Source organism: Physcomitrium patens, chromosome 2 (genome assembly GCF_059467195.1).
Source record: "Physcomitrium patens ecotype Gransden chromosome 2, ASM5946719v1, whole genome shotgun sequence".
NCBI lineage: Eukaryota > Viridiplantae > Streptophyta > Bryopsida > Funariales > Funariaceae > Physcomitrium > Physcomitrium patens.
This window is the reverse complement of record NC_143411.1, coordinates 189,007-211,654: the sequence shown is the minus strand read 5'-3', so window position 1 is coordinate 211,654 and position 22,648 is coordinate 189,007. Positions and strand designations below refer to the sequence as shown.

Sequence of the window (22,648 nt, the reverse complement as noted above, 5' to 3'; positions counted from 1 at the left end):
TGGATTAAAGTGAAATTTGGCATGGTATTAGAAGATTTCAAGATCAAGCTACACACCAATTTTTAATTGAAGTTAATGTGTAAAGAAAGAAAAATCAGTACTAGGACATTTGTATTAACTTTCAAGTTGGTCGCCATGTAATATTAGTGTGGTTTTTGGGTTTTTTTTTCACAATTTGTAAGTTGGATTAGGCTGAATTTTTTAAGTATAGAGAAGACTTATAGTGGCATTTATATGCAAAATTTTGCACCAAGTGGATGGTCAAATTAGGAGTTATAGTTCGCCAAACTCACTAATTAGAATTAAGGCTTGCAAAGAGAAATCAAAATTACCTAATTATAAAAGTAATAAGATAATTAGAGTTTATGCATAATTGAGGTCATTAAGAAGATTATTTTTGAGCACTTTGTAATGGCTTTAAGCACTTTTGAATTAAAATTCGAATTACATTCTTTTCATATAGGTGTCACGGACATACATATAATTACCTATATGAATAGATAAAAGTATGTAAAAGTAGATAAAAGTAGGTTAATTGTGTAATATCTTCTAGAGAAGCTTCTTAGAAGCTTCATTAGACGCTGTTTTGACTTTATAGGAGTCTATAGTTGACTTTTAGGCTAGAAACTTGGTCAACAAGTTAGCCATGTGCCACACATGTTGGAAGCTTAAAGAACAAGCTAACTACGTGGTCCATCCATAGAAAAACTTGCCTTGTAAGCAAAGGCATGTGGCCTAGAAAGTCAACATATATTGGAGGTCTTATAGAACATCGCCATGTGGCTTCTAGTTAGATAGTATATATAGAGGCAAGAGTGAAGCCCTCTTCACTCTTGTCAACTCCTTTCTTGCTTCTAGTCTAGTTTCAAGGGTCTCTAGTTTTCTTGTATTTTGGCAATAGCCATTCCAGTTTCTTTCTTAATATACATATTTCTATTTTGTCCTATTTCTTTTTGAGAAAAGTCTCACTTACTCTTTAGCTTTCATCGAGTTCTTGTCCTTGACAGATTGACAAGAGTACACTTACAATATCAGAGCTTTGTCTTTTCTTGATTAAGAGTGGATTACCCCTTTTTCTTGATAAGACATAAGCGCATTAGAAGTTGCGGATTACCCTCTTTTAAACTGATATTGTTCTTAGTATTTTCTTTGTTATCAATTCCTCTCTTCTATTTGTTTTGAGCGTTATTAGACATCTTCTCTTTTCTAAGTGCTACTATGGCAGAGCTTGTTGAAATGAAGAGTGCTATGGCACAGATGCAAGAACAATTGAGGGAGTTAATGCTTGTGATGCATCAACTCAATTTACCACCACAAGGAGCAACAAGAATGGTAGGAAGTGAAGATATAGAGATGATTGGGGCTGCTTCAACATCTGCACTAAACCATGTCCCTTCTCCCAGAATGGAACACCCTTCGAGTGTTAGAAAACCGAGAGTTGCCTTGCGCGAGAAGTTTGATGGTACCAGATCCAAGTTTCGAGGATTCATCAATCAGGTCCAACTAGTGATTGAACTTCAACCCCAGAGCTATCCAACTCCAGGGTCACAAGTTAGATTCATTGGTACACTTCTTTCAGGTTCAGCATTGTCATGGTTTTCATCTTTTCTTGAACGACGAGATCCAATATTGGATAATCTAGAGGCTTTTTTGGCGGAGTTTCGATCCATGTTTGGAGAACATGATGCAATTCGTGTTGCAACCAACAAGATCCGTATTTTGCGACAAGGCAATCGATCAGTAACATTATATGCTTCGCAATTTCGACAACTTGCAACTGATATCAAGTGGGATGATGCCGCACTTGTGAGTCAATTTCTCTACAGTTACAATATGAGGTAAAGAAATTGATGCTTAATTTACCTGATCCTCAAACATTGAGTCAAGCAATTGACTTTGCTGTGAACTACGACAATTGATTTTTTGAATTTCGATCCGAGAGTCGCACAAGTAGGCCTCAACATTACTACAATTCAATGGCAACACCGACGTCTCCTCAACACATACCTTCAGAAGTAGAGGATATGCAAATTGATGCGGTACGTTTCAAACCTCTTACTGAGCAAGAAAAGTCTCGTCGTCGACAAGAAGGATTGTACTTATATTGTGGAGAACCTAAGCACACTGCTCAACATTGTCCAAAGAAGCGACGTAACTACAAAATGAGGAGTACGGCTGTCAAAGAAGACAGTATGTCGGAAAACGACTACGTCCAGCTACAATAGGGACCGTGCGGCTGGAATCTTGTACAACTTCTAATGAAGGTCCTATCCTCTCCTCAGAACCATCTCCTTGTTTTATAATAGATGTGCGTTTAGGACCTAATAATTACAAAGCCTCTGCCTTGATAGATTCAGGAGCCTCAGCTTGTTTTTTAGATGAAGAATTTGCTAGATGTCATAGAATATCATTAATACAAAAAACTAAACCTGTACACGTAGAAGTCATAGATGGTCGTCCGTTGTCTTCTGGAGATGTAACTCACGAAACACTTCCTGTAGATGTAGTAATAAATGGTCATAGTAGTTGCGTAATTTTTAATATAATTAGATCTCCCTCTAATCCAGTAATTTTAGGGTTATCATGGTTAGAAAAGTATAATCCTCGAATAGATTGGATTTCTCGTAAACTTGATTTTCCTCGGAGCATTAGTAACAGTTCTATTAATCAAGTAAAAAACCATGAGTCTAATATAGTAAAACCCGCACTTATAGGTGCAAAAGCATTTATACACGCAGCAAAAGAAGGATCAACTTTTGCTATTTATGCTGCACCTATTTCTGAAAGCGTAAAGACTTCAAGTGGCATTCCAAGTCAATATCAGGATTATCAAGACGTTTTTGAGAAAAAGAATGCAGATATTCTTCCTGAGCATCGCCCATACGATTGTTCAATCGATCTCAAGGAAGGAACTCAGCCACCATTTGGACCAATTTACAGTTTATCGCAAGATGAGTTGGCTGAACTCAAGACATATATTGACGAGAATTTAGCGAAGAATTTCATACGCCATTCAAAATCTCCAGCAGGAGCTCCAATTTTATTCGTAAAGAAAAAAGATGGAACTTTACGAATGTGTCTTGATTATCAACGACTCAACAAGATCACAATCAAGAACAGGTATCCATTACCTTTGATATCAGGACTCCTTGACCAGTTAAATCAAGCTAAGATCTATACAAAAATAGATCTAAGAGGAGCATATAATCTAGTACGGATCAAAGAAGGAGATGAATGGAAGACTGCATTTCGAACCAGGTACGGACACTTTGAATACAATGTCATGCCTTTTGGACTCACGAATGCACCAGCTGCTTTTCAACATCTCATGAATGATGTATTTCGTGAATTCTTAGACAATTTTGTCGTCTGCTACCTAGACGATATCCTGATTTATTCTAAGAATGTTGAAGAACATGAAATACATGTTCGTCAAGTATTACAAAAACTTAGAGATGCAGGATTGTACGCCAAGATAGAAAAGTGTGTATTTCACACTACTCAAGTTGACTTTTTAGGATACATCATTTCAAATGATGGTCTTATGATGGATTCTAAGAAAGTCCAAACAATCATGGATTGGAAGATTCCAAAGACTGTAAGAGATGTCCAATGTTTCTTGGGATTTGCCAATTACTATCGGATCTTCATCAAAGACTTCTCACGAGTTGCAGCTCCACTTACACGCTTGACTAGTAAAGATAAATTCCAATGGAATCAAGAAGCGGAAGCAGCATTTGAAGCCTTGAAGACATCGTTTGTCTCTGCACCAGTCTTATATCGTGTTGACTTTTCCAAGGCATTTTTTATGGAAACAGACGCATCGGATTTTGCCTTGGGTGCAGTTTTATCACAAATGGGAACAGATGACAAACTTCATCCGATAGCTTTTCATTCAAGAAAATTCTCAACAGCCGAGATCAATTATGAGATCCACGATAAAGAACTTCTTGCAATCGTGGATTCTTTTCAAGAATGGCGTCATTATCTAGAAGGTGCTTCTAGTCCAATCACTGTGTATACAGATCACAAGAACCTCGAGTATTTCATGTCAGCACAGGTGTTGAATCGTCGGCAAGCTCGTTGGAGTATGTCTTTGTCAAGATTCGACTTCATTATCACTTATCGGCCAGGAAAACAACAAGGTTTGTCCGATGCTCTGTCTAGACGTTCTTATTTTGCACCAAAAGAAGGAGATGTAGCTTTTGAGCAACAAAGAACGGTCCTCTTGAAACCGGAGCAATTTCATCTCCGAGCAGTGAAATCAACACTGACTGTTGATTCAACTTTTCTCAAGCAAATCCAGTCCAGTATGTCCTCAGACCCTCTTGTTCATGATATCGAGAATAATTCTTCCAAGTCTCATGATTCTTCTAAGTTCGAGTTCAAGAATAATCTATTATATTTTGAAGGACGCCTATATGTTCCAGAAGGAAAAGCACGTTTGCGTGTTCTTCAAGCACGTCATGACTTTCCAGTAGCAGGTCACTTTGGATATAATAAGACTCTGGAACTCATATCAAGAGATTTTTGGTGGCCACAAATGTGGAAGTCAGTCAAAGACTTTGTACAATCATGTGATATTTGTTCAAGATCAAAAATTCCTCGACATCGACCTTACGGACTTCTTCAGCCATTACCTATACCAGAACAACCATGGTCTTCTGTTTCTATGGATTTCATCACAGATCTTCCAAACTCAAGATCTTATGATTCTATATTTGTGATAGTAGATCGTTTCACCAAGATGGCACATTTTATGCCATGTACAAAATCTATCACAGGTGAAGAAACAGCTAAGCTTTTCATTGATAATATCTATCGCTATCATGGATTACCTAAAGATATCATATCGGATAGGGGAACTCAATTTGTGTCGAGATTCTGGAGGACTCTTTTCAAGATTTTAAAAGTGGACATAAAGCTATCTTCAGCTTTCCATCCTCAAACTGATGGACAAACAGAGCACGTAAACCAAGTCTTGGAACAGTATTTAAGGTGTACCATCAACTACCAACAAGATGATTGGACAATCCTTCTGCCATTGGCAGAGTTTGCTTATAATAATACAGTACATTCTTCCACGCAACAAACACCTTTCTTTGCCAATTATGGCTATCATCCACGACTTGATACTTTTGATTTTTCAAAAGTTGATAATCCTGCAGCAGAAGATATGGCAAATCGGTTGTCAGAGTTACATGCAATAATGAAGGTGCAGTTGAAGAAAGCTCAAGAACGACAAAAGATAAATGCAGATGTGTATCGTAAAGAGCAACCACAACTCAACGTGGGTGATAAGGTATGGCTACTTCGTCGCAATATCAAGACCACTCGACCTTGTGACAAATTGGACTATCGTAGGCTTGGCCCCTTTTCTGTTTCTGAACAGATCAACCCAGTTGCATATCGGTTACATCTACCGGAGTCAATGAAGATCCATCCTGTATTCCACGTGTCTCTTCTTGAACCATATAAGACAGTGGATATACAAGGAAGAAGACAAATGCCACCGCCTCCTATAGAAGTAGATAATAATGAAGAATTTGAGGTGGAAGAGATATTAGACTCAAGGCGGCGCCGAAATAAGCTGGAATATCTTGTTCATTGGCGCGGATATGATATTAGTGAGCGCACATGGGAGCCATCCAGGAATCTAGCAAATGCATCAGCTAAAGTCAAAGTTTTTCATCAACGACATCCATCAAAACCAAGATGAAAACCTCTCTTATAAAAGAGACAAGATTGAGGCAAGATAACATTCAATTTTCTATCCTTGTTTGTAACTTCTTTGCATTTGTGACGCTAATTAGATGGAGAGCCAACAACCAGCGGATTCAACTCAAGAACCTTCGTTTGCTGACTTACCGGATGAGACATTGCGATTGTCACAACCTTCAAGACGACGCAACCGAGATGAAGACCCTCAAGAACGACATGTTCTTCCTCGAATAGATGTTATGAAGGCCTCAACAGTGATCAAATAACAGGGTGGTCTTCTCGCCCTGGAATGGGACACTATCGATGGCTAAGAGGACCCATCAACTATCTTCGAAGAGAACAAAGATCAGAGTATGTAGCAAATACAATTCGCCGCATATTAGACTTTCTCAATATATAATCACTGCTCCTCGTGGAACTCGTCCCTAGAAGGGGGGGTAATGTCACAGACATACATATAATTACCTATATGAATAGATAAAAGTATGTAAAAGTAGATAAAAGTAGGTTAATTGTGTAATATCTTCTAGAGAAGCTTCTTAGAAGCTTCATTAGACGCTGTTTTGACTTTATAGGAGTCTATAGTTGACTTTTAGGCTAGAAACTTGGTCAACAAGTTAGCCATGTGCCACACATGTTGGAAGCTTAAAGAACAAGCTAACTACGTGGTCCATCCATAGAAAAACTTGCCTTGTAAGCAAAGGCATGTGGCCTAGAAAGTCAACATATATTGGAGGTCTTATAGAACATCGCCATGTGGCTTCTAGTTAGATAGTATATATAGAGGCAAGAGTGAAGCCCTCTTCACTCTTGTCAACTCCTTTCTTGCTTCTAGTCTAGTTTCAAGGGTCTCTAGTTTTCTTGTATTTTGGCAATAGCCATTCCAGTTTCTTTCTTAATATACATATTTCTATTTTGTCCTATTTCTTTTTGAGAAAAGTCTCACTTACTCTTTAGCTTTCATCGAGTTCTTGTCCTTGACAATAGGTGAAACTTATTAGGATTTCTTGAATACTTGTAAAATACAACTTCACCTTTCACAACCAAGTGCTTGGTGCATTTCCAAATAAGACAACACATATTAAGATGTAAGTGGTGGATCCAATGCAAAAATTTGCAATGGAAGGTGTTGGATTGTATTTGTAATTATTTAGAATTGATGGTGCAAAAAGACAAGAAGATTGAATTTAAAGTTCTTTTTATAGAGCTTTGGATGGAGCTTCAAGTAGATCTTCAAGTGAAGCTTCAAGTAGATTTTTTATTTGTAGATAAGGTATGTACTTTGATCCAAACATTGGAAATATATTTCAAGCATTTACATTATTTATGCAACAATAAGAGGGCAATGATTGCAAAGAGGCTTTGGCAACAAAAGCATTTCAAGCTACGGTTAACAAAATTGATCAATTTGATAGAAGGAATATTTCAAAGTATTTGAGATGTTATGTACCGGAAATGGAATTGAATTGGGTTTCCAAAAAGAAGATGGTTGATTTATTTGAATTTGCTATAATATTGGAGATAAGAAAATATATTAAATCAATTATAAATCATTTTGGAGATTGATAGGAGATAATTTTGCATGCATTAAAGGAAAAATATTTTTTAGAAGATATTGATCGGATTATCAAAAATCACTTTTGAAATGGTTTGAATAGCTTAATAAGAATTTGTAAGATGTGGAGCTTTTAAAGGAGTTTGAGAGGCAATATTTTTAATTATCAAAGATGGAAAAATTAACTATAGAGCGAAATAAGATTGAATTGTTTCTTTGAGCAACTAATAGAGAATTGTAAGAGAAGTTGAAAATTCCTCTTGAAGATAAAGAAGAAGATGAAGGATAGACAACAAAATGGAAAGAAGTTGAAGATTTTGTGGAATTATTTGCAAAGAAAAAAAGAAGAAAAAATAGAGTTGGAATTCAAGGAGTTAGATAAGTACCTAAAACTCAAGTATCTACTTTACAATTGACAGTACCTATTGTCCAACCTCCAAGGACTACATCACAGAAAGAAGATATGGAACTTGATGAGATTATACATGGAATACGAGATCTTCAAATCAAACTTGCAAGGCTTGAAGAGAAGACTTCTACAAAAAGTTCAAAGGCTATTCCTAAGTAATGACACATGCATAGATGTATTTGATGTAATAATGATTTTCATTCTCAAAAAGATTGTATTGAATTCAATGAAATGGTGCAACAAAGTGTTATTTTTTAGAAAGATGGAAAGATAGTGTTGATGGATACTAGTAATTCTCTTCAAACCAACTTTGGTAAGAGAGGTATGAAAACATTGGTTAAAGATTACTTGGCTATATATGGAATTGTAGCAATAGAAACTACAAGTTAAATTACTTGTTGTATTTTTTAATTATTGTTCTCTCACTACAAGCTTCTTGCTATATACACAAACAAAGTCCACTCTTTTAAAATCTCCATCTCACTAATTATCCTTCTTCATAGATCTTCTCTTCTAAATCATGTATCCTTCTTCTTTTGCAAAGTCTTCAATTGTAGTTTGAGCTTCTTTGAAGTTTGTATAAGAAGCAAGAGAAAGAGTGTTAGTAGCATCATATTGCAAAAATGTATGATCTCATCTTATAACTTTTAAGAAAATTGATAATAATAATTAGAAGACCATTTTTTTAAAAAAATTCCATTAAAGAAAGACAATTAGGAAAATGAATATTAAACTAAAAGTTAATCTAAAGTATGTATAAAATCTTTAATTTGGCAGTTATAGATAATCCTTCAAAATAAATTGATAAATTAATAAATTAATAAATAAAAACTTGAATTACAAAAATTATGGAGATTGTAAGTAGTTGATGATATTAGCTTACAACATTCAACAGATGATACTAATGTACAACATATATTAGATGATATTGGTATACAATATCCAATGCTAATAGATGATACTAATATATAACATCCTATGCCAATAGATAATATTGATGTGCAATATCCAATGCTAATAGCTTAAATCAATATACAACCTCCAATGCCAATGGATGATATTGGTGTGCAATATCAAGTGCCAAAAGATGATATTGGTATACAATATCTGATGCCAATAAATTAAATTGGTGTGTAATATTAAATACTAACAAATGATATTTGAATAAAAAATCTAGCACCAAGAGAAAATATTAGCAATGACAATTAGAAGTGAAAGTAGTTTAGATTAAAATAAGAGATTTAGTGAATTGTAGTTGACAAGAAAAAAAAACTCTTTTTGCACTTTTATATATAATTATTGTTAGTATTAAGGAATGATGTTATCTTAATACAAGAATGATATCTTGCTACTACATTTCTATTTTGAATCAACATTTTATTATTATCTAAAATTAGAATAAAAGATAAATCATGAATTATTTAAATTATAAATATATAAATAGTATAAATGTAAAATGAAATTTTAAACCATGTTCTAAAAATCATGATCAGGGATTAAAGATTTTGGAATGAAAATGCATTTAAATTAGACTTTTTTGGAAAAGGGAAAATTTATAACAATGTTGATTTTAATTAGCATATTAAAGTTCTTTACATAAAAGCTTTATTAAAATTGAAACAAATTGAATTGAGTAGTTTTCAAACAAACCAGCACATGAAAAATGTTTATAGGCTGCTTAATAGATTATTTGAATTTCACACCTTTCAAATTAAAACATTGTGTTGGTTTCAAGTAATTCAACTAAAGAGATTGTTCACCAAATTGTTCACCAAATTTGTTCAACAAATTGAGGCTCAATGAGATTGTCAAGCCATTCTGTTGCATCTTCTAAGACTTAGTTTAGCCCAAGAGTGGCAGGATTACGTCTCCTAGGACTCATATTACTCTTGCAGTAACAAACTCATTGGGTTGAAACACTGCCTGATTCCAAAACTAATCATAAAAACAAAGAAAAATTAGAGAAGAGAAGCAGCAGCAGCAGCAGCAGAAGATGTCGAAGTGTGTATATGATTATTGCTCACAAGTTGCCTAGTAGATCTCGCAGCAAACGCAGACCTTGTGAAGCATCGAATTGCAAAACAAGAGTCGGGCAACAACGTGGAATATATTTGCAAGGATGCCTTGATGACTCTCAGCTTGATTAGTCTCACTTACAAAGAAACAGAATTAGCAGAAGAAAAGAGTATTGCAAAGTGTATTGTGTCATCTCCGGTCATGTAACGGAAGCCTGATGGACTCTGTTGGGTTGGGTGGGGGGGGAGATTTGGCATTCATTTCATGGCGGTGCCCATAATGCAGCACAGTCATCACACGATCAACGCAGGAAAGATGCTGCGCCGATGGCTTGCTGCTGTACGATTCGCAGGAGCACGGTCCTGTGCAAATGGCGGTGGCGGCAACCGCCACTCCGGAAGGGGCTACTATGGTTTCTTTCTTCCTTCCCTCCTTCCTTCCTTCCTTTCCTACGCTCTTCACTTCTTTCTTCCTTTCTTTCTTCCCCAATTTGCGTTGTTTGCAGAAAAGAGAGATCTTGCGGCGGAAATGGGGTCAGGCCGGGGCGCCCATCCCGGCAACCACATGCCGTTGAGATTTTGTTGGATTCGCCGAGACTTGCGCTCCCTCCCCCAGTTCCACGAAGCAGGCTTGTGCAAATATTCTGGGGGACCACTGTGCAAAAATGGAGTGCACGAAGGGATCTGATGTTGCAGGACCGCTGCCTCCGTGGCACTGCTCCCCATCACGATCCCACCCCCCCTTCACTCTTGCCCCGTAAGGCTTGACTCTTGGTATCCCAAGGGCAATGGCGGGCGTCGACAAGCTCTCTCTCTCTCTCTCTCTCTCTCTCTCTCTTCCCCGAGGTGTTGCTTCTCCCGCTAGATTGCCCCGTTGCGAGATCCTGCGGCGACCACACCCGTCCGCGACTTGACGATGAGTTCCTGCTGGCCAGCTGCCTGATTTTGATTGGATGGCGTGCGCACGAACTCATCCAATCAAAATCAGGCGCATGAACAGCAATGGCGTGCATGCACTGCTTCGTATTGCATTCTTCGAGATCAGTTCTGTCGACAACTAGCTAGTGACTGATGAGGACTTCAAGAGGATTGGCCGCTAGGGCAGAAACAGACGAGGGAATTTGCCAGCATTCAGGCCGCTCAATTGCCACTAGGTCTCTGTCGACGCATCGAGTTGCTCGTAGGATTCGAATAATGCTTGCCATTGTGTTGAGATTGGATTGACGTCTTGCTTCACCAGTGGATCCCCACCCAATTTCCCTTCCAAGTGCCGCTCTGGCTTCTCACCCTCGCTTTTTCACGAGCGATGCGTGCCGTGGTTGTCCAACCTGACTGGCCACGTTTCTGTACTTGGAAGCCTGGGCGATGCATATACGCTTCTGTGCAGTGGCAATTTTTCTCGGTCGCGTCTGAAAATGCCGATCGCTGATGAGCTTCTAAACCTACGGGGGCTCTCGTGGCAACCGATCTAGCTGTGGGTTGCGCATTCTGGAGGCAATTTTGACGAGGATATAATTGATTTTCAGAACAGTTGTCGAGATGGGGCTTTGGTTTGATAGATGATGAAGGGGATTCAACGAGTTAATCTGTCATGCAATGACGTTACCGGCGAATAAACGCTGCGTGACGATGGAGCTGGACCATCGCCGCTCTAAGCTCCCGCAACACGAAACACAAGGTCACGCGAATGCCAGTTGGTAGATGTGCAAACCCATTATCTTTGTTTTTGGAAGATTAACTTTCCTTCATCCTCATTCAATCTGAGTAAACTACCACAATTTATTTTATTTTTTGTTATTTATTGCCTACTCAAAGTTTTTAACCTATTTTTTGTTACAAATGTGGCTGAAAATCTAGTTTATGTATATTTTTATAATATTTCTTATGATAAAACCTTCATGTTTATGGACATTATATTAATTTTGGAAGTCTTCATGGTCATCACAAAAGTTTAAAAGGTGCACTAGATAAGCTATTTATAGATAACTCCGTTTTGCAATGTTCAATGAGTATCCTGATTTTAATAGAATTAATGTATTTCTAAAATTTTTTATTGGGAATCAAGTTAATTTTTATTTCAAAATAATTATACATGTAAGAAAATCTTGCGTGATTGATGCAAATAATTCAGCTCCAAGTAATTCTTAATATCATCTTATTTATTTATTTATTTATTTATTTATTTATCTAGTTATCTATATATAAACATATTATATAACCCTTAATTTCCTTCACTTCGACATGTATTTAAATAAATAAGCTTTATTAAAAAATTGGGTAAAACTGTAAGGATTTCAATGATTACTTCAATGATTGCATCATTTTTAGGAACCACAGCCTTTTCACAAAATAGACCAAGTAAGAAGTGAACTATAAACTCATTGTTTCCCACTCATGTTTTAGATGTTACACACCACTTTTGTTAACAATTTAAACCTTGGCTTCTGACTTTCTACTATGATTTTCATTTTTAAAATTTTAGTTTATTATTATTATTTCTATTATTAGTATTTCCATGCTAAGACAAACAACTAAAGCAAGCACCACTTCAATCTATTCATTGATAATCCAAGATTGCATTTGAAATTTTAATCTGTATATCTGATGTGATGAACCGACACAATTGTATATATATAAATATATTTATATATATGTATACATACATTGAAACCTTGGTTTTCTCAAAATTACTTTTTTCTTATGTTTTTGCTAAGCATGTTAATCAGTGTCATGAAAATTTTAAAATGTTAGCTTCATACTTAACATCCTAAAAGTTTGAGACTAAAAAATTTCTGATTTATATCTGCAACACTTGAGTAAAAACAGATTTATTGGTCGTTCTTTCAAAGCCTTTCAGATTTTTTTTTTAAAAAAAAAAAAAAAAAAAAAAAAAAAATTAAACCATTCACCACAAAATTATCCAAACACTTTAAACAGCATACAAAACCTAAAAACCTACATGAAGGATTTGAAAAACTTGATATTTTATGTACGCAAGCGTTACCTTGATTGTTTCAAGAATAGTCTCCAAGAATCCACTGGTGAAAGGGCATTCCATGCTCTGACGATCGAAGCTTCCGTCATTAGCTGCCCAATATCATGAAATAACGTCCTTGTATCAACAAGAGCACCCATTCCATATCAGTTGTGACGAAGACTGAAAACTGCACACACACACACACATATATATATATATATATATATATATTGATATGTATACACACACACATATACAGATTGATGAAAGAACGGAGAGGTTGCTTGTGAGTTCTAAGCTGCACTGTTTTCCGCCTGGAAACAGTTGATTTCCACTTTCATCAATTGCACAATTCTCCTTCCGTGACGCAGATGAATTTTTGAAGACTCCAGATGTTGATGAGAGTTGTGTAGTCTAAATTGTGTCGCAATGAAATATGGAGAAGATAGAATTCTCGAATTTCCCTCCATACCAGCTGTAACCACTTCATGCACAACAGGTCTAATGATGCGCACGATAGTCTTCCATATTGATGGAGATTGAACACAAGACTTCATCTAAGATGAATCCTCCGCCACAGCTATCAAATTCAGACTCGAACATATTAAGATTCATCCATCACGAGCTCTTCTGAATCCACCTTAACCATCAGACCTCCAGTTAATTGTCTACTGCAATCACAACACTACGAGGTGCGGTGCCTTCATTTGACAATTATGACGGAGAACTAATATGTACCAATTGCCTCATCGATCGCTCTGGCTTCAGAGTACATGCATCAGACTCATCTTGATTTCGACCCATATCCAACGTACACGCTTCGCCCTAATATCGTTTGAGATCATTTGGTATCTTCAAACGCGACCCTTCTCGTCCGGCACAAGCAACATCGTCCTGTACATTTTCTCTCTTCCTCCGCCAAGACCCCTCTGCAAACAATATGTTTGCCTTCACACTGCATTCTTCAAACACATTGTGCTCTCCTAGAGTGGGGTCTCCACCGTGAGCCAGCTCAACTGATTGACCACAGAAAAGGCGTTGAGCTGCAAGACGCCGGAATTCATTGTTGCTTTCATGCCTGTCATCAGCTATCACCTTCAAACGCACTGGTGAACCTCCTGACATCAGCTCTTCAAAGACCTCATCACCTCATGTGTACCCTTCGAAAGCCGTTAACCTCTTTAATAATTTTCCGGTAATGTAAATAATTGTTTTCTGTTCCCTTGCTCCTGCTTGCGAGCGGAAGGGTACTCTGTGCAAGCAAGGTCAGCTTGTGGATGTCCTTTATCCCCTAGAATCCTTTATAATTAGAGATGCGACTTGCTTTTGTGCTGATCATACACCTAGTAATCATCAATGATGTTCACGTCATTCACCAGAATTTCTTCAACGCGAGAGTCAGTACTGACACTTTGGTCTTCAGGTTCTGAATGTGGAAAATCAGACAATTCTTGTGAAGCCCAATGCGGTGATGACTTCTTAGGACTGATTTTTTTCATTAACACCTAAATCGCTCTACGAATTTTTCTGTATGAATCATAGTTCAGATTCTAGGACTTGGGAATGAGAGTTTAATAAAAGAAAAACTTGTTCATTCACTAAATCTACATCCGACGGCACGCTCACGTTGACTTACTAGATGCCATTATCTGCACCCTTAGGTTCTGTGTTGGCAATCTGTCCTGAGCTACAGCCATAAAAGACGACACAGGATAGCCTCGCTTGAGCTGAAAATTTGTTACCTCCCATAGAAGATTCCACTTGTGTGTGGGGAAGTACCAGAGCTGCGACATCGCCCTAGTGAAAGTCTAATGACTAGCTAGGCACCTCGGAAAACGGAGATTGCTCATATGTGCCAGATTCGTGTTCCACCGCACTTTCAATCTTGCGGATCTGGGATTGGGCAAGTCGTTGCACAGCTTGAGGCATAGCTGTTCCAATGGCTGCGGATTCTTGTTTCGCCCTCTCTCTTCGAATAGGCGCTTTGGTCAAGTCGTCAGACTCAGCCGCCTTCGCAGCTGCTGGAGAGGCAGTGGAATTACCTCAAGCACATAACTTCCGATGAGGCCCCTTGCTAATAATCTCAGGCTCAATCTCAGCTTCCACATCACATGCATCCTCACCAGTACTTTCCATCTCTTCTTTCACTTCAACCGCATCTTCTTCAACTTTTCCACCCATTCGCGCACTTTTACGATTAATTTTGTTTTCGGAAACAACCAACATTGCAATATGATCTGCTCAATTTCTGGCTTCCTCGCGAGCATTCTGAATCTCTGCAGACGTGCTCCACAGAGCAGGATTTTTAATTTCCCTGCCTAGTGATCTCATCTTGCTTTCGACTTCAGAGGTTCGGGGTAGGGCATAAGTATCTCGAACATCACCTCCTCCTTCAATCTTAAACAACGGAAATTTTTTTACTGGAGTGGTGCACTTGACGCCCTCTACAGTTCTTGCGTTCAGCTGCAGATGTTTAGCGTCCTAACATTTTGGAAGTGGCGATCGATAGATGGATGGCACACTTGGTTTAGAGCCCATACAACCCACGGTTTAGACAAATTTAAACAGAACTTTGTGTTCTGATCTCGTTTGGCAAGTCACGTAAGGTATAGAGACTTCATCATTGGGGCCTCCAAAGAATGAATGTTGCAATGAAGCCTCTGAAATCCAAGCAAATTCTGCTAATCAAACATTGAAGCTGTCTCAGGCGGCAGACGAGGATCTTCTACCCTGAAGTGCTTCTTTCTGTGGTTGCATAAGTGGCACGTCAATCAGAGACGACATATTGATATGAAAGAGTTGCTCGTGCTGCTCGAACTCTGAACCCTATAGCATTGCCATTTGCTCTTGCCGAAGCAAAACAGCATGCAGAGTTGCCTCCATCTTGATGGGATTACGATGCAATGATATGTCCTGTGCTTCAACTAACATCAAGACCTCAACGTTTCGACTGAAATTGAATGAACCGACTTCACATCCAACCATGTACAACTGCTATCATTAACCCTCAACGCCTCTTAAACCTAAAATTTTCATGGCTGTTCACGGTGTTGAAGACTGCAAGGACACGAAGAGACGAATAATGGTGACTAGTTACGCACAATTAAGATTTCTTTGAAATCTAGAAACTACATATCGGTATGTTTTGTAATGTGCCACAGCCAGTCAGCCCATTACTCCCCTGTGCATAATCTACCCATTCGTGTCCACCTTTTTCGATCACTTACCCTGGGGATTTCACAAAAAAAATTGCTAAACATGGGAGCTCTCCTCGTACCATTGACTTGTAAACTATTTCCATCAATGCTCCTCGGACCCTCCACGCACTATGGATATGCTACAGAAACGATTTCCAAAAAACACAAAAAAACAAAAAACACGAAGAGCGTCGATCAAGAGCTACTCAAGACCTCTGCAGCAAAATAGCTCCACGCAAACCAAAATAACTACCAGGATCGGCGACAAACATTGTGATTCTAGTCGGATCATCGAGGCTCCACTCGATCACTTGTTCCCAGATTACAGCACCGGCTCCTACTGACTAGCTCCAGGAAATGTGGCATCCTTCATTTGAGCTGCCAATTTCATTTGATGGCAAGTCGAAACGCGTTGGGGGAAATTTGGGGGGGGAGGGGTCTGTCCTCGTCGCCGTTGACACCTCCCCACCTCGCCCCAATTTCATTTGTTCATCCATCCATTTTCACAAGTCGGATGTTCATCCACTATTGGAACTGTTCTCGGGTTGGCTTCAGAATGGCGGAGAGGGCAACCGGAATGACGCATGCCAGGGAGACATCAGGTTCGCCCTTCAGTTTTAACTTCGCATAGGGGAAAGCTTGACAGCCTCCTTTCTCGCTCCGTTGATGGTGTTCGATGCTGCTGCTTTTCGCTATGGTTCTCAGAAGCCTCTTGATCTGCATTTAGCATGAACCATCGTCTAATCTTGACTTCGGGTTTTGGTAAACTGGCCTACACACAGAGACAGAATTGATGTGTTCTCTAGCAGATTCTCTCTTCCAACTGGCCATTCCATCGTTTCCAATCCTCTCAACATTTCCACGGTGGACTTAATTGCACCTTGCCTTCGGTTTTCTGACAGGAGTGTAACCGCATCTAGGTCCAATAATTTGTCTCATTACAATGAAGATTCACGAGTTACCGAGCCAGGATGTTGAAACTCCTACAGATGAGATACTCCACACAGCTGAAGAAGTTATGCATGACATCGAAGCAGCGTCTCCATCATCGTTAAGCTCTGAGAATGTGCAAAAGCTACGGAAATGTCTCGAGAATCTTTCAGCTGAATTTTCGGAGGAACAGAGGATCCTGGCTTGGCGACTGAGTTACCGTTTGTGGAATTGTAGCGTCGACATAGTGAACAATCTTGAGGGTGATCAGGAACTTAGCGAAGACCTAGCAGAACTTCGTCAGGTTGCATGTGACCTGTTAGCTACTGCAGGTGCCGTAGGAAACGCTCACTCCAGTTTCGTGAGGATTGCAATGTTCTTTTCCAAGACTGGATGTGCATGGCACAGAATTAGGAAGTTCTTAAGAGCATCGGTGTGTTTTGAGAAGGCTTTTGAGCTATGCTTCAAGCAAGAGGAGAGAAACTCGTCCCAATCTTCTGACACGAGAGAACAGATTAATTTCTTCTTTGAATTGTTTTTATCACGAGCAAAGACCGTTTGGGAGCTTGGTGGACACACACTTGCTTGTAGTCTGCTGGGAAGAGCCCGAGGTTTACTTCCCACGATTCCTGTCAACCGCCATGCAGAATTGGCTGAGCAATATTTACAGTTCGGGAAGTCTCTTCTGCTGAAGGATGACACCGATTCACAGTCCGAGTCCATTCGGTACATGGAGGCCGGTTTAGACATATGCTCGGAGGCTCTTTCGGACTGCCATGAATACCATGATGCTGATAAGACAAACTTGGAGAGGCTGAAACAACGAATCCTGCGTAACCTGGCAGCTGGCCAGTTGCAGAACGAGAACTATGAGAGTGCACTGCGATGTGTTGATGCTCTGAGGCAAACATCGGATCATTCGAGTACATCGTATTTCGCAATTAGAGCTTTAGCAAAATTAGGAAGACAAGATGAGGTTGAGCGTGAGCTCTTCACGCTCGTTGGTCATGCCAGGGACCGGGTTGATGTCTGTGTCTCAGCACTCGACATAGTCATTGAAGAGTGTGATAAATTTGAAGCTGTTGAGAAGGCATTTTTCATTCTCTTGGAGCACTTTGGTCCAAACAGAGGGCAGCTCCCAGCAAAAGTACTTGAGAAACTTCTGAGGCAGGATCCAGCTGCAGACACGAGTTGCATTAAGCGAGTGGAACTGGCTTTGAAAATCGCCTGTGAACAGAAGATTCTGACGGCTGTCGTGGCAGAAATTGAAGGTCTAGAATTGAAAGATAGACGAAGGCAAATCGCACAAAAGCAGCAACAATTCATTCACGCGCTTCTGTGGACCAGGTAAGATCCATCACTGTGCTAGATTAAACTTCTCATTTTTCTCCCATGTGGTGTAGGATCCAATATCTCAGAAGGTGAGTGCTAAAATATAGGACAGTTGAAATGTTTCAGCAAGTGTGTTCAATTTCCGTGATGTGTGGGGTGAAATGCTTGGAACAACCAGTTGCGTCTAATAGGGCTAGGTACCTACCTCGCCAAGAACATATGCTCGTTGTGATCTCTGGCTCGATTAGACGACGTCCCACTCACAGACGGTCTGGCAGTGGCTCAGAACATTTTAAAGCAAAGATGTACAAAACAAGCATTCGACTTTTTGAGGCTTCCATGCTGTATATTGTCCGCGACGGCGAAGGTTCAATGCTCGAGGCCAAGTCACTCCGCGTTCTCTGTCTTTGCCACATGGCTCTATCTCAATTCGAACGAGCTGCAGAGGTTATTGATAAGGCAGAGAAGGTATGCAATCCAGTGTTAAAAACACAGCCTACATGCAACAAATAATTTCGAAGTATCCTAGGTAATTTTCAACCTTGACATTTTCATCAGTGTCAATACCACCTGAAGGTTTGAAGAAGTTTAAGAGGCATTACCAGTACAGCTACTTCTTCATGGTTGTAGCCCGACACAGTAATAATATGCCCCCGAATGTATCTATCGCTTTTTACTGACTTTCTTACTTTCGATGAGCTTCACTCACAGATCGATCCAAGTATTGCCAGCATATTTCTCAAGGTGATCAAACCCTAAATTTCGAAACTGATCGGGAAAAGTTGCTCACAAAATAATGTAATTTGATGATTCTGCTGTCTGACCCAATCCAAACGACTTAAGAAGTTCATTTATCACACAGTATCTTATGTAATTGCAGTTAAAAATAGGATTGCAAACGAGAAATGAAGCAGAGGCTTGCAAGGAAGTGGAGAGGATGCTGAAATGCACCGACTTTGAACCCGAGTTCTTGAATCTTGCTTGCCACGAGGCCATAGCTTGCAAAACAATCACAGTTGCAGTTGCTGCACTAAGCAACATGCTGAGCTTATACTCTTCGGACAGGGTCATGGTCACGGAAGAGGTTGTTGTGCTCAGAAACCTAATCCTGCTTCTGATCCAGGGAAAAACCAAGCGCTCTGACATACTATGGCACTTCAAGTACGCCAATAAACGGCTGCAAGAACTAGGATATGAAAAGTTCTTTGGTACTGGGAGCAGCGGGGAACGAGAAGCAAAATGGTATTCAGGAGCATCTTGGAATCAGGCTATGGAATGTGGAAAAGAACAGGATTGGAAGTCTTGTTTCGAATTTTACGCAATATCCTCAAACTTTTACTGTGTACTACCCCCGACCCCCGGTAGTCTCCGGTCCGTCCAAACAGCTTTGCTTCTCTGCGTATCGGCTCTGTTAACAACGGATGACGTGAACGAGACCGAAGTTATACACATTGCAACAACCTACTTGGATAAATGTCAGGAGGTATGTTTTATCACGCATCGAAAGCTACTCCTTTACTGAAAGAATATGGATTCGTGACATCAGTGTCATTCCACGTCCACTGCTGCAGGTGCACAAGAAACTTGTGGCCATCGACGACTCTGGGAGCAAAACCGACGGAAGCTTTGGTATATACCTGCATCTACTACAATTCGAACTCAAAGGAAGGGCAAAAGAAGATGCAGAACAACTGAAAATTTTAAAACAATGCAGCAACATGCCAGGGTTCACAGCTGAACATTTTTTCAAAATGGGCCTTGAGGCTTCAAGGAGAAAAGAACCTAGTATGGAGGTTGCGTCGGCCGCATTTCGCATGTGCCTGACCTTAACACTTAGCGCTCCTAATGCAGATTACAAAATTGTTGCTGCGTTAGTGAGAAAGATGATCAACCTCGCAAATGCTCGCTGCAAAGATGGCCCAGAGGTTAGCCCAATCTCACCAGGTTTCCAAGCATGCAGCATTAACTAGACTGCACGCCTTCCTTTAAATTGCGTTGCTCATTTTTTGCAACTGCCTCTCATGAGCCATGTCGTATGTACTTGAGGCAGGTACTGGACCTCTACAAACAAGCACAACAAATCCTTTTAGGATTGGGTAACAATTTGTACCCACAAGACGAAGCTCAGTGGTTGGTATCTACTGCCTGGAATAGAGCAGCCCTTTATCTTAAGTTGCTGAAATACGACAAGGCTGAAATATGGATGGGAGTAGCTCTAGAGCTGCTTAAGCACGTGCCTACTATGGAGATTCACAGACCTTCTATGATGGAGAGCTTAACCGAGCTCTTGCAGCAAAAAGCTTCCACACAGAAGGCAATGTAGGTCTTCATGATCTATTCCTATGATTCAGTTTGCCCTCACAACTTTGTGCCAGAGTTTCGTCAAGCGTTATTTCTTAACAGGATAAGTCTAGGCTAAGCTTACAACGCTGCTACGACTATTCGTTTAAAGCAAAGGCGTTCTGACCTCCTAGATCAGTGATATAGGCAGCAGACTTACGTACCAAGACAATTGTAGTGCTTGATGATCGTCCATGGCACCAAAACTACAACTAGCAAAACTTGCAACATTCGTTGCCAATAAAATTTCACGGTATTATCCCACTACCCGTAATGTTTGCTCCTCAGCTGCTATAAAACAAGGCCTCAGCACTCTCCTCGTTCGATTCCACCACAAAAAGTACAGATCAAAGGTCAGAGACTTCAACTAGAAAGACTATTACTTGCTTCAGTTATATCATTCCTGAGCCCTCGAAAAAAAATCTTCCTGCATCAAAGGTGCTGCTGGTTCAATTGTGCCACCGTACACCTGTGCGAATTACCCAAAGCGAAATACTAAAAGAATTCCAAATCGTGTTCTCGAAAATGAGTGCTGCTCTCCAAGACAGAGCCAGACACTCACTTGGACAAATCAGATTCGTCTACTTTATCCGCCCGCAAAGTTATCTTCTCCACATAACCTGCAAAATCAGCACAAAGTTTCTTTCAGGTACTGCACCCTGCCCTTGTCTTCCTCACTCATTGTAGAAACAGAAAAGGAAAATAAAACTTCAGAGTATGCAGGGTATTCTTTTCAAAGTTATTCTTTTCATACACGTAAGGATCGACTAGTCTGAACAATGCTTGCATCAGTAAGCAAGAGACTCAATCCTTCCTGATGCTGCTTGCAGTACTGCACGCAAAGGAGTTTAGGGCTAAGGCTAGTTCTACTAATCCACAACTCTCGGTTCGCAGACAAGAGACAGAGAAGTGAGCAGCAGCACAATTGGAATCACCCCAGCATGGATTGATGACGCACAGGAGAAGGAGGAGAATGGTGAGAATGAGATACCTATGCCTAAACAAGCAATGCACTTGCTTATTACTTCTTTGCCCCGTTTCCTGTAAAAGCTCACCTCCCCTGTGCCTTGGCATCTTGAACACTTCGCCGTCCATTGGTACACGGGATTCTTACAATCCTGAAATCTCAACACAAGTTCGGCTTCAATCGAAGTTGACCAGCAAGAAACCTAAATGCCAAAATCTGAGGAAGCCTTGCGAATTGTCCGTCGGGGGACAAAGACATGCTAATGCATGTGGGGGTGCATCGAAACTGGTCGATGATTGTGAGAGGAAACGTAAAGTTGCAGACAGCAGGGAACCGGAGAGCAAAAGAGAGGAAACCAACCTGTACTTCGGGGTTACAATTCACCATTGCATCTCTCTCTTTCTGGGTGGCGGGTTCGGTCCCTGGATAAGCCAAGGGCAGAGACAGCGGTGAGTCACTACTCAAAGCACTTTCATTGTGTTTGGGCCACTTCTCCTTGGCCCCGGCCTTCACTTGTCTCTCTGGTTCTCCTTGCGATCCTACCCGCAATGCCGATGTCGAGGGCCACTGAAATGCAGACAAATCTGGCTGATTCGGGAAGGCAGGACTCAAAGCCGCAATCAATCGGTGCGTCCTCGTTTGCTTTGTCCCTCTACCTCTAGCTAACTGCGATGTCACACGCTCGTACAGAGGCGTCCCTGTACGACCCAGCGGCAACGCTTGCCTGGTTCCCAACACATGATGATTTGAAGCAACGCCATACATCTGTTTATCTGCTGCCAAAACTCACCCCGAATCCTGCACACACCACCTCCACACTCACTCTCTCTCTCCACTTTCGGTGCTCAACTTCGTCACCGTCCGGCACAGAGATTGCATCGGCATGGGATGTCCGCTAGTATCGCAGCAGAAGTCAGTGGTGTCTCCGATGGAGGCAGGAGAGACAGGTGTGGTACTTGACGGGAGCTACACGAGGGACAGCACAGGAAGACGCTTGCTGAGGCGCCCCTACGTGGACACCAACAACTTGTAAGCAGCTGTGACGGAAGGGGGAGTCTGTGCGCGGAGGATGGGGCCATGAAAAGAAGCATCGGCAGCAAAGCAGACAGACAGCCCCCGTGGCCCTCGTAGAATCGTGTCGCAGAAACCTCCTTATTCAATCGACTGGCTCCGCCATCGTGGGCCGTCAGATCGCAGCTGCAGTC

At 40.4% G+C, this 22,648-nt stretch overlaps 2 protein-coding genes across 12 annotated transcripts; one reads left to right on the top strand and one right to left on the bottom strand.

Annotated features, from left to right (window-relative positions):
* Positions 1 to 16,495: 16,495 nt before the first annotated feature.
* On the top strand, positions 16,496 to 20,883 carry LOC112294579 (TPR repeat-containing protein ZIP4). The gene is given in 6 exon segments (XM_073532179.2): positions 16,496 to 18,151; positions 18,415 to 18,604; positions 18,848 to 18,880; positions 19,017 to 19,655; positions 19,657 to 20,061; positions 20,187 to 20,883. Coding segments are annotated over 6 exon segments (2,874 nt in total). The 5' UTR covers positions 16,496 to 16,817; the 3' UTR covers positions 20,460 to 20,883.
* LOC112278726 (uncharacterized) lies at positions 19,055 to 22,558 on the bottom strand. Of its 11 annotated transcripts, none has more exons than XR_016506645.1 (6): positions 21,804 to 22,558; positions 21,468 to 21,594; positions 20,641 to 21,096; positions 20,078 to 20,197; positions 19,919 to 19,978; positions 19,055 to 19,782 (listed from the first exon to the last, which is right to left on the bottom strand). XR_016506645.1 is itself a non-coding variant. In XM_024512395.3 (3 exons), exons 1-3 carry the CDS (start codon positions 22,206 to 22,208, stop codon positions 21,035 to 21,037), a joined length of 594 nt encoding a protein of 197 aa, XP_024368163.1. In that variant the 5' UTR covers positions 22,209 to 22,558; the 3' UTR covers positions 20,265 to 21,034. The 11 variants fall into 11 exon arrangements, 1 of the variants encoding a protein (XP_024368163.1); XR_016506646.1 differs by having other exon boundaries at positions 19,055 to 19,779; XR_016506647.1 differs by having other exon boundaries at positions 19,055 to 19,773.
* Positions 22,559 to 22,648: the final 90 nt, after the last annotated feature.